The 12,186-nt window shown below is 45.9% G+C and overlaps 1 protein-coding gene across 1 annotated transcript in view; it reads right to left on the reverse strand.

Annotated features, from left to right (window-relative positions):
- Window positions 1-503: 503 nt before the first annotated feature.
- The window catches only part of LOC142559328 (uncharacterized), a 34,614-nt gene continuing 22,931 nt past the window's right edge, over window positions 504-12,186 (reverse strand). The window contains exon 4 of the mRNA XM_075670943.1: window positions 504-773. Coding sequence (XP_075527058.1) covers window positions 504-773 — 270 coding nt within the window. The remainder of the gene's footprint in view (window positions 774-12,186) is intronic.

Raw genomic sequence — 12,186 nt, forward strand, 5'->3', positions numbered from 1 at the left:
AGAAGAAATAATTTCTGAGCGTTGACTACGACAGACAGCACATTTCTAATCCTTGAGCTGGTCTGCTCTAAGAGGTGCATATAACACGGGAAATATGATATGCGTAATCTTCATTTTAACAAAATTGCAGTAATTACGCTTTTAACATCGGGACCACCGGTGTCCTTAGCAGCAATCACCGCGAATGAGAAAAAAGTAAAGCTAGTTTCACGCAGTGAAAGCTGTGAAAACAGCGAAGCTGGTAGTCGTTTTCTCAAGTTTGAACTCGTGTTTAGCGCGATTTTCATGAAAGTCTTTCGTCTCATTGCCATCGTTTTGCTAGATTCGAGCTTCGGTTCCGGATTGAGCACACTCTTCAATTGCTTCAGGTTGCGATCAAACCGCAGTCTATCACACATCATTCAGATGAGGCCCCCCTCACGGTCGAGGAATTCTCTCTTTAAGCGCCCATCGGTAGCCTCTGTGGGAGGGATCTCCCGGCGTCGAAGTCTCTGCTCGGCCTCCTAGTCTCGAAGTTGGGTGTTAGCTTGCCTCTGCTGTCGCTTGGCTTGAGTTGCCTTCTCTTGAACGAGATTGTTGGCTTGCCTCCACCGCCGCCTGGCTTGCTCTTCCTGTTCTCGATCCTCGGTGGTAGCGGCTTCCCTCCGCTGTCGCTTTGCCAGAGTTTCTGGCTCTCGAAGCTCGCGATTCGCGTGACGCCGGTGCTGCCGCTGCTGCTCACGCCGAGCGCTCTGCATGGGGCGAAAAGGAACGCGCCGGCGCAACACCTGCTCCTATGCAACAAAGAGGTGAGGCGTGCAGACGGGACACAAGAGTAGAATGTTCCATATTGTACAGGCATAAGAATGAAGATACGCGTCTTGTGGTAGATACATAAGAAAGAGATTAGGTGCCTCAACAGTTATCTCTCACGTAGACCGGCACACGGACCCGACTTACACGTGGTGATACCATTTCTGAGCTTGCTCAGGTGAGTTTTGTGCCTTCTTTCTTTTTCGCCTCAGTGCTCCCTTCAGCTGATAGTCGGCGTTCGTGTTGTCCACTTTTCTACTGTTGTGTCCTGTCTGCACGCCTCGTCTTCTTTTTTTTTTTGCATAATGAATACTTACCAACTAGCTCAACTTTCTGTCATTCTAACCTGCTCCTATGCCCCTCTCCGCCCCCCTACCCCGGCTCTCTCTCTCCACCCTGCGTGACACCGGACAGCGGACGGTGAAGGCTCGACTTAGAACAGCTCCACTGTTAAAAAGACACAGTTCCCACTCGGATCGAGCCCGGGCCCACTGTGTGAGAGTAACCTACTCTACCACTGAGCCACGCCAGGGCTTTAATTTTTTGGACATGGCTTTTATTGAAATGAATTAAATTATGTATATACCGGAACTATTTATAATTGTATGAGCACCATAATGTCATAAGCGATCATAGGTATACGGACAATACATACAAAAAAGTAAACGACTTACAATGGAATATCTTCTATCACAAGGAAAAACTCGAAAACAAAGTTAAACACCCTAATGAAAAGTTGATACCAATGCGGCTGACATTCTTATTGATAGTAAATGTTCTTTCACTGTGAGATCATTGGAGCTAAATGCGATCTTGAGGAAATTTGTCTTTCTGCATATGGATTTGTCTACATGTTTGCCATAGGTTAAGCAGTACTATCAGAAAAATATATCCTGTGCTACATCTCACACGGAACAACAACGTAGTGGATACTGCTATAATTTACACCAAAGGAGTTTTGCACAATTTTGTGGAGGACATCCCATATTAAAATTACATATTTACAAACAATAAAACGATGTTAAATAGTTTCAGGGCCGTCACAAAAGCTAAAAGTAATTGACGAGATGAAAAAAAAATCTGCAGAAAAATGTAATGTCGATGTTCCCACCGCCGTTTTATCCGTCAGTGTACATGAGAACCAGAACATGGTGTGCTTGCAAGAGTGCGCAAAATACCAGTTCCTTCTTGTACAAAATTTTATTACAAATGGCCTGCTGCAGCCTTTGCAGTTAGGCCATGACTTCGGAAGAAGAGCCACGGCAGCATTTGCTAGCTTGCACCGGGAAAACGCGCTATAATCGCGTCCTAGCGCGCGAGGAGACGCCATTTAGCATGCGCGCCTCGTAGCTTCGACACGTGCACATTTTACATTACAGTTGCATATTATTACACCAGGTAGAACACCATGTAGCAGCTGCACAGGTAGCGCTACAAAGCAGTTAAAGTCGGTTTGAGGAAGAATAAGAAGTTGATAACGTCTCTCAAATTTTACAAAGATTGGCCGCAAAAGTAACGTGGAAGTAGTGATTTCAGCGCCGGATACGCTACTCATGCTCTGTACGGTCGTAAATCTGCTCCATCCTCGCACTAGTGCCTGTTCGATCCTTCACAAGAAGCATTTTGGGTCCTGCATTCTTGGGCTCGTTTATTCAATTGCAATATCATGCGGGAAGAGATATATAGGCCAAACTAGTCGCTGCCTTAATGGTTTCGTGGTTGTCTATAGCTATGTGCATAGTGTACTAGATATAGAATAAATGGTCACGACCTACATCGAAGCACAACTTCATTTACATTATTTACACTAATTAGATTGAATGTAGTCGATGACAGACGCCCGTCTTTTCTTCTACCTTCTTCGTCTTTTCCGTGCGTCCGCGCTCTAGCGTACCGTGCAGTTGGTTTTTTTTTCTCTAGCTCTTCGAAGAAAGGTAAATATTAAATATCTTCCGCATCCAGGAAATGCGCACAGTTAGAATACATCAGAGCGAAGAAAGTTCATTTGGGTACAGAAGCTGGACGGGTAGGCGTATTGCAAAGCCGTTTGGAAGCTTCATCGAAAAGGTTCTGATATTTTGATCACGTGCTCGATATACTTCTTGGGTTTGTCCCATCTTCCATAGTTGTTTGGCATTTGCCTCGTAAAGAAGCACAACATCACTAGATTTCAGATTGTTCCAAGCTTCAACATTGGCATAGTGCGCTGAACACAGACTAAGAAGATATTCTTTCCTCCATCTTCTCCAAAAGTGATCCAGTAACTGATTGCGATGAAGTCACTTTCTTGTGACCGGAGAAGATCTTCGCCCAGAAATATCGACATATTCATTGTGGTAAGGAAGGTTAGTTAGTCGTCTACCGGTTAAGAAATGTGCTGGAGTAAGTATTTGCATTTCTGCTGGTGACGTTGACAAGTACATGAGAGGCCTGGAGTTTACTACTGCCTCTACTCATATTATACCGTCGTTAATTCTTCTGACGTAAGATTTGCCTTTCCAAGGATCTTCCGGAGGTTAGTTCTGACAGTTGTTATCTATCTCCCCCAGAAGCCGCCCCACCATGCAGCTTTTTCTGCGATGAACTTCCATTCTATTCTTTTTGAGAGCAGTAGTCTTGTAGCTCTCCATTGAACAATACTCTTGCTAATGAGGTGATTTCCTTCGACGCTTTCTTGAAAGCCTGCGCGCTGTCTCTGTATATTATGTCAGGCAATCCACTACGCAATACAAATCGACGAAAAGGGGACAGAAAACATTGTGCTGACAGTCCGGTCGTTAATTTAATGTGCACTGCATTTGTGACAGCACAATTAAATAACACAATGTAGCCCTTCGACGTATCCTCATTCATGTATAGGGGTCTCACAAAATCAATTCCAACCGCTTGAGAGGGATCAGATCCTTGTACTCATTCACTTCATAATGGTTCAACAGGTGCGCTGCTGGGCTTTGAGCTTGTCTTGATGCAAGCGTTGCATCTTCTGATCATTTTCTTCACAGTTTGTCTTCCGCTGGGTACCCAAAATTTCTCTCTAAGCATGGTAAGGGTATCTTGCTGACCATCCTGGCGTGTACGCTTATGGTAGTCTCCTATGACAAATTTTGTCAGATGATAAAGCGGAGGCAACAAAATCGGACGTTTAACTTCTGCTTCCTGTGAGAATTGCAGTCGTACACTTACACGCAACCGTCCTTCCCTGTTGCGAAAAGGATGAAGCATTTTTAGGCCTGAATGGCGATTCAGCTGTAGTTCCTTTTCAAGCTGATTGATTTCTTCGGCATCAACGTCCTCTCGAGCCTCCTTGATCCAATAATTTTCAGCGCTGCTAATATCTTTGTCTTTGAGCTGTGGTTGGTCCCTGAGGCATTTATTTTTGCAAATTTTGATGAAACGAAATACCCACGCTGTTATTTGTAATACACTTGGGAGCCTTGAGTAACGTTGAAGGTCCAAAATAGGCAACAAGGTTCTGACATGTAAAACTTGTACGACGACTTTTGCTTCTGTAAAGTCTATATCATTACTATGTAATTCTGCCTCAAGGGTGTGCATGGGCCATGCACCTTTCATTTCTGTCATCCATGGTGCTCCTTTCCACCCCACTGCCATTGTCTTGAGAAACTGCAGCTGAACTCCACGTGTAAGGTAATCCGCAGGATTATCAGTCCCAGGACAATGTCGCCAGTGGCTTTTGTCGGAACAGCCTTGAATATCAGCCACCCTATTCACGACGAAAGGCTTGTGTTTCTTTGCAGACCATATTATCCAACGCAGTGTGACCTCGGAATCCGTCCAAAATAATTTTTCAAAGGTGTACTTCTCAAGGGCAGTCTTCAGAAATTTTGCTAACCTTGCTCCGAGCAAAGCACCAAGTAGCTCCAGTCTTGGCAAATTCACTTGGCGCCACCCGTGAGTTTGCCATTAAAAGGGGGCTATGAGCACAATTCTCTTAGTCAAGAAATTTCTAATATGCACAAGTTCTATATGCCCTCTGACTTGCATCTCAAAATATATGAAGCTGCATGGAGTGACTTTCGAGCCCAGTCTTAACCCAACGTGGTATAGTCATAGAAGTAAGGGGCTGCAGATTTGAGCACCAATTTTGCCACTGCAAAGCAAGGTCCGAAGGAAAATCTGCGTCCCAATCTGCCTGTCTCTGCCACAACTTCTAAAATAACATCTTGGCTTGAATGCTGAAGGGTGCAATCATCCCGAGCAGGTCAAATATCATTGACACTGCTTGCAGAATATATCTCTTACACGGCTTTCGATCTTTACCCAAGAAGCATAGCGCTGATTTTGCGGCTACTGTCATCTCTTAGAGGATCCCACAAGAGTCCCAATATCTTGGCAGCTCCCGATGGGGTGCTATCTCCTTCAGCGGTTACAATAAGTTCTCAGTCTTTTAGAATTTGATGACTATTTTCTTAGTCGCATTACAACGTCTTCCATTATAGCATTTGCTTCTCTGTGTGATTTCTGACCTGAATCCTCACTATGGGAAGCAACTGCTGGTAGTGTGCGCAGACAGCGTATATGCTCCTGCACAATGGACGCTTATCGCCAAAACGACTCTTTAGAATTTCGATGGTGTCGCCGTAGCACTCGCCTGTCGCTTGTAGACCAGAAACGGAAGCTGCGGCTGCACTGCTTAGAAGATTCTTCAGATGTTCAAATCGTTCTCCTTTCGTCAGGTTTTCGTTTTCATGCACAGACGCCTCGAAGTGCTCCTAAAAAGCAAGCCAATGACAAAGCTGTCCGTCGAATGTCTGCAACTGTAGAATTGGAAGCTTGAATGATTTGCGCGGAGTGCGATCACCGAGTGCATGTGATAAACCTGCGGCTGCGGAAGCGGCACTAGTAGAACGCGCCAACAAGTCAACAGAGTTTCAAATGCTGTCGCGAATTCGTCCTCAGAGACAGCATCTTCTATCTCGGTGTTAAGCTTGTCCAAATCCTCATTATTGGTGTGTAGTCCATTCGACCAAAGATTAAATCTTTGCACTATCAGCGTTTTCAGTCACGGCTTTCGCCTCACTGGTGAGACGCGTGTTCATCTCGTGTCGCGCCGTTCGCTTGTCTTTGAGCACTTCTAGGCGGTTTACCTTGTGTTTCAACAACGTGTGACCTCGCTCACCTTCTTGGATGGATGCTGAGTAGGTGTCTTTTCACGGCGAAGGGTAACAGCGGATGGCCCAGTCAGGTCGTACCATCTGGCTTTCAGAGTTTCCGCTGTCCTTACGACGTTATGTCTTTGCTTTCAACGTTCCCTATGAGCATTCCAAGCGTGTAGAGTCCCGGCGAGTACTATCGGTGGGTTTGGGCACCAGATTATAGAATGAATGGTCACGACCTATGATGAAACAGAGCTGTATTTACATTATTTACAGTAATTAGATCGAATGCAGTTCATGACGGACGCTGTCTTTTGGTAAGGTATGGTGCGGTATGGTATGGTATTCCTTATGCGATGGCGCACACCCACTGTGGGGTATTGATGGAGATTTGGATAAAATTAGACTATCTTTATTAAAAACTAAAATTGGTAAAGCAAACTGGAGGAAATGAACAAAAATAAAATGTTTAAGAATTCAAGACAATCTCTTTGTAGCAATGTAATATCCTCTACGGTTGAGCAAATATCCATGTGGCACTTTCCAAGAGAGGAGGCTCCTTGAGAGAGGATATTTATAATTGAAGAGCTCACACCAAGCTGTGTAAATCTTGATTCTAGATTTTTTCTTAAAGAAGTGAAACGGCGGCAGAATATGAAAAAAAACAGTTTCATCTTCTCCACAGACTGGGCACAGAGGGGAGGGCACCAGACCAGCCCTTTGACGATAGAAGTTTAATTTTGGTATTCGACAGCTTAATCGGGTAAAGATGACTTCAGTTTTTCTGGTGTGAAAGGAATTCTTTGGCCAAGGGAATAGGAGGTGTCGGTATTCTGAAAAATTAGCTACAGCTGGGTTCAAAAAGTCTTGAATAATTGTATTATCTCCTGAATCTAGTAGCCATCAGGTAAGCTATTGTAGGAAGTAATGGTAATACAGGGCCACTGAGGGCCGCTCTCGCGCGACTGTCAGCCATTTTGTTCATCACTAATCCTTTATGTCCAGGCACCCAAAGCAATCTAATTAAATTTATGTGGGCAGGCACTAGAAAATGAAATGTACGTAAAAGGTTAGTGACACCATTTGCTGTGAGCGAGGAACATAAGGATAAAGAATCTGTTATTATTACTACCGCCAATATTGCGCAATTTAGTCCTTATTCCTTTAATCCTTATTCTTCTACCTTCTTCGTCTTCTCCGTGCGTCCGCGCTCTCGCGTGCCTTGCACAGTTGGCTTCTTTTTCTCTAGCTCTTCGAAGAACGTTAAGTCTTCAATACTAGACGCTATAGCTGTGCGCTTGTGCTCCGCGTTGTTTCACCCGTTTTCACGACTCGAACCGCTCGCGCATCGCGCAGCGGTACACGAATACCTCAAAAACAAGCCCTGTCTAGTTCTTCCGGGTGCCTAAAGACAACAGGTGAGCGTGCAGAGCCAAGGACATCAGAAAAGGCATATACACGAACACGGCCCTGTGCATGTGTGTGCTCCATGAGTCTCCTGACGTCGTTGCGTCTTGATTGTGCTACACTTCCCTCTTACCAGTAGAGAAAGCTGACAAATAGATGTTCCGTCTCATTGTAACCTGGTCCAAGACTTGCGTTTTTCGGCGCCAAGTCTCATTCTGCAACTTCAGTAAGTCGCCCAGCTTTCCATTCCGATGTCAGGGCTTTTTTCAGTGTGTAACCGTTCTACAAACCTACTAACTGCTGAAAAATTACTATTCGTGTTTATGTATTATGCCAGCAAATGCCGATGGGAAAACCGCGCGAACAACTTTCATGTGCGGGCGTTACACGCTCTCTTTAGGAAAGCACGAGCCTTGCAAGTGTCCTATATGCAAAGTTTTGTAGGTCGTGTTTACTACACAAAGGAGTACCCAGTAGCTATGGCGTAGTGGCTTAAGTGACATGATAAACGAGTTTTGCGCCAAAACCATACACACAAAAAAGGAGACAACACGGGCGCTTTCTTGTGTGTGTGGTTTTGGCGCAAAACTCGTTTATTATGTCCGATAACCAACTAGCCCAACAGTTCACTCTCCTTAAGTGACATAATTTTACTGCTAAGCATTGCATTCGCGCTGAAAGAAAAGTCGTGTTGGCTTATTTCACCTGATCTTTGATTGAGGAATAGGCCTTTCTGCGAATGTTTTCTATGTGCTGCTGCAAAAGCTGGCTGCCGTCTGCTCCCCCTTGCCACCGTTACTCAAGTTGGGGCGAAGGGCAGAATAATGTGATAATGTGTATTTGCGTTTTAAATACAATGTTATTTTTGTTCTGCGGTGTCTTTTACATTTCGTTCAGCAGTAATAAACATATCACGCATTTCATATACTTTTGCGCAAGTATATAACTAAGTTCCTGTCTTTTTTTTATGGTTGTGAATAAAGCAACCTAAGCATTTTAGTCTATTTTTTAGGTATCTTGCGTGTCACTGTTTTTGCAATTACCATTGAATTTTCCTTTTTTTTTAGTTGTCATGACTGTGTCATACGTCGTCCCAGTTTTGTGCAATTTTATTAGTGATTATATCAGAAGCTGTGCTACAGTTTAGTCTTCAGGGCATTATATAAACTTTTTTTTATGCGTGTACATGAAACGGCCTTCGCATTTTCTTGAGATTTATTTATTTATTTATTTTTTGCTGTCTCTGAACTTTGGTATTGTTTAAAGGGAGAATTAATAAAGGGAGAATCAGACCCTTCGAACCCGATCGTAGCAATTGCTACAAAGGAAACCCATACGGGTTCCTCGAAAGAAAAGCCTCATAGTTGAAGAAAAATTCGTCCTGGTCCGGGACTCGAACCCCGGACCCCCGCCTTTCCGGGGCAGCCGCTCTAAAATCTGAGCTAACCAGGCGGCTAGCAGATGGCCAAGTCATGTACATGTCATGCATTTTTAACTTTTGTTCATTTTCCGAGCGTGTATCATACCAAGTTATGAGAAAATCCTTGTTTTCAGAAGCGGAAGTCCATAAAACGACGCCAATGAGCTGTTGTGTTGGAAGTATAATGTATATACGTTCTGGCTTATGCTGGCATACTCAAAGCATGGACACGACTGCGTGCGTGCTAACGCATAAAGAATCCACGGCGCACCACGCGCCAGTTCACAGTGCCAATGCCTGGCGTAGAGAGCGCGCGCGATAAACTGCTTGTCGTCCGCTAAACTGCTTTCCTGGTCAGCCGCATTCAGAGTGGAATGGTTCAAGAATTCTTTTTTCCGCTGGTGTGGACACTGCGTGCGAATTTTTGCCGTCGACATCGCCATGAGACTCGGCTTCAATTGCATATACGATAAGCCCGCTCCCCGTATGGTGTTGGTACGACGGAAATCGGGCGATCCGGAAAGCGCGCAGTCTTTTCGTGCGTACAAGGTTGTTTAGGAAAGAGCTAGGAACCGAGTGCTGCTTGGAAACACTGTTGACTGTAGACCTCACTCTGTGAGGCTGAAGCATGCAAAGTTCGCTGGAAGTACTGTCGACTGTAGTTATGTGCCGATGTGTTTCGGCTCCTGCGCTTCTATTGTGGTTGCCAGATATACCTACCAATGGCGGCTCACCTGTACTCTGCAATAGATCAGGGAATATATTTATTCCTCTACCATAAACACTACCTATGCCACAGTTTCACCTACTATCCGCACTTAATCTCCAAACCTATCATTTTCTACGTTTCTTGCTCGATCCACTTTATGCGTGAGTTGCAGCAGGGAGCTTTGGCTATTAAATGTACACTTTACCTACTCATAGTGTTAGGTCAAATGTGTTAAGCGTGTGGGCTGAAGCAAGTGGATTCAGAAGAAAGCGGCTCAGCTCGTCCTACTCGTCCTGCTCGTTTGTTTTCGTCTGCTCAGCAATATCTTGTGATCTGATGGCTTGCACAATACAGCTGCTGCCTGTGAAATCTCGCAAGTGATTGCTGCGAGTTTTCTTAGCTTGAAAATAGTCTATACACATTTAATACTTAAAGCGTGTCGTTTGCGAATAGTTCATGGCTCGCATTTTGGCCCCTATCTTGCATAAAATGATGCTACGTGTGCCTAGTTTAGGCGCCTAAAATCCACATTTTTAGTGGCTAAAAATCTTGCCTCTAGTGAGGTCAAAAAATCCAGTTTTTGAGACATGGCAGTGGCTCTGCCCAGAGGCAAACTTAAGCCTACTTAGAATATTTTTTTCGTGCAGTATAGGACAACTTTGTCGCTTGAGTTTTTTCTCGCTGACGTGTAATACAAGTTACGCAGTGCCAGTGGTATAGCCAGAAAGGCAATATTGTTTCGTGTTCTGAACAGCCGGGCGAGCGGTGTCGGCGGCAGTTCTAACGGAGTGAAGTGGTAACGCATCTGTGCACTTCGACATTTATAGCAGCAAAGAAAAGATCGGCTAACTGCGTGTGCGAAGACACCGATTTCAGTTATTACTGCCATTTCGCGTTGACGTAGGTTTCCGTACTGCAGCACTACCAGAGTTACACGGTGCCGTTCGACTTTCTATGTGCCGGCATGGGGCGTATTCGTTATTCCTACTGCTGTGCACAGCGGGGTGATATCTCGGCAAGACGTTGGCACAAGCGCTTCGTCACTGTTCTCCCGAGCACAGCTGCGTAGTGACATTTCGATTGGGTCCATTGTACATAAGGCTGCGAATACTCGCATGCAGAAAGAACACTTTAATACCCGTGGCATATGGACAACAACGGCACCGAGCGCGGCGCTGCTGCGCCGGCGTTGAGAGCGCCGCATGCGAAGCAAAATTCTAGCAAAACCCTTTCCCACCTCTCGTTCGCACCGCCTTGATTGCCTCCTGCACTGCGCGTGTTTGGGCAAGTATTGTGCCGTGCGCGGTGTGTGCCTACGTGTGTTCGCGTGGACATTTCATTCGAAGGGCGATTTACAGTCTTTCACATTTAGGGGAAAACTCGGAGCAAATTGCATCGCGACGCGGCGAGCGCTTGCGTCAGGCGGCGGCAGCAGCTTGCGCAGGCGCTCGAGGGGCGGGTTGCGCCGGTAGGATCTTGAACGGCGTCGTCTGCTACGGTGACACGCGCTGGCCGCGTGTCACCGTAGCAGGTATTGTCGGGAAACGTTCTACTGTCAGTTGCAGTGCGCCGATCTCATAGTTACTGTGTATTCTTTACTTTTAGCTGGTATTCTTTACTAAGCGTTGTGCGACCCCCACTGATACGCCTCGAAGGTAAGTTCATCGCTGCAGGGCATTCATAGACGACGTACTGATTCCATACATTCTTGACGGTCCGTTTCTGGAAGGCTACTATATATTCTAACTCGATAGGTCACCGATCCACACTGCTCGTGTTGTGCAAGAACTGCTGGAAGAGAGCGCAGTCACTCTCTCGGAGTGGCCGCCTCAATCCCCGGGCGCCAACATCATTTAAAATGTCTGGGGCTCGACGAAAGTATCGCTGCCGCACCATCCCCTCTATCAGTCGCCCGAGAATAGGCTTCAATCCACCATCCTCAGCGACTGAGACGTGCTGCGAATGAACACATCCCTGACCAAGTCATTCTACACTTCACTGCTTTCAAGGATGAGCGCTCTCATCGCTGCCGCTGGGGACTTGACGAGGTACTAACTTAAGTTCCGAGCGTGACGCGTCCAATACCCCGCCGGCGGACAGGCTCTGTCTGGTGTAGTGAATGATTGTTAAGAAAAATCACTTCCAGCTCATTGTCTTAACCTAAAACATTCCTTTAATCGTATCCGTTTGTTTCATCGTGTTCGACCCCCATAGTTATCATTGTTGAGAGCTTTGTTTTCCTTTCGAGTAAAACAAAGACTGAGCACGGTGCGCGCGCATCTTGGTGAGCCTTGTCGCTGCTTATTACGGTAGCACACACAGTGAACAAATATACGTGCTCGCGCTCGGTACCCCGCCCTTTCGAAAGAACAAACGATGCATGCTGTCAAAAGAAGTTCGTGGAACTCCATTATCGCCAATGAAGGCTCAGAGTTTGGCGACGCACAACGTTTAGTAAAGAATATCAGATCAGTTCCCGCAGTACCGATGGAATCGGTGCACTGCCCCTGACAGTAGCACGCTTCCCGACAATGTGGCCAGCGCGCGCTGCCATAGCATACGAAGCAGATCACGACTACGCCCCTCGAGCGTCTGCGCCTGCTCGAGCTGCTGCCGCCGCACGACTCCATTGCTTGCCGCATCGCGATACAATACGCTCCCAGTTTTCCCTTAAGTGTGAAACAGACTGCACACGCTTCTATTTGCCTTTAAAAAGATCGGTACGCTTGACGATTATTTTC

The sequence above is a fragment of the Dermacentor variabilis genome, chromosome 10 (genome assembly GCF_050947875.1).
Source record: "Dermacentor variabilis isolate Ectoservices chromosome 10, ASM5094787v1, whole genome shotgun sequence".
Taxonomy (NCBI): domain Eukaryota; kingdom Metazoa; phylum Arthropoda; class Arachnida; order Ixodida; family Ixodidae; genus Dermacentor; species Dermacentor variabilis.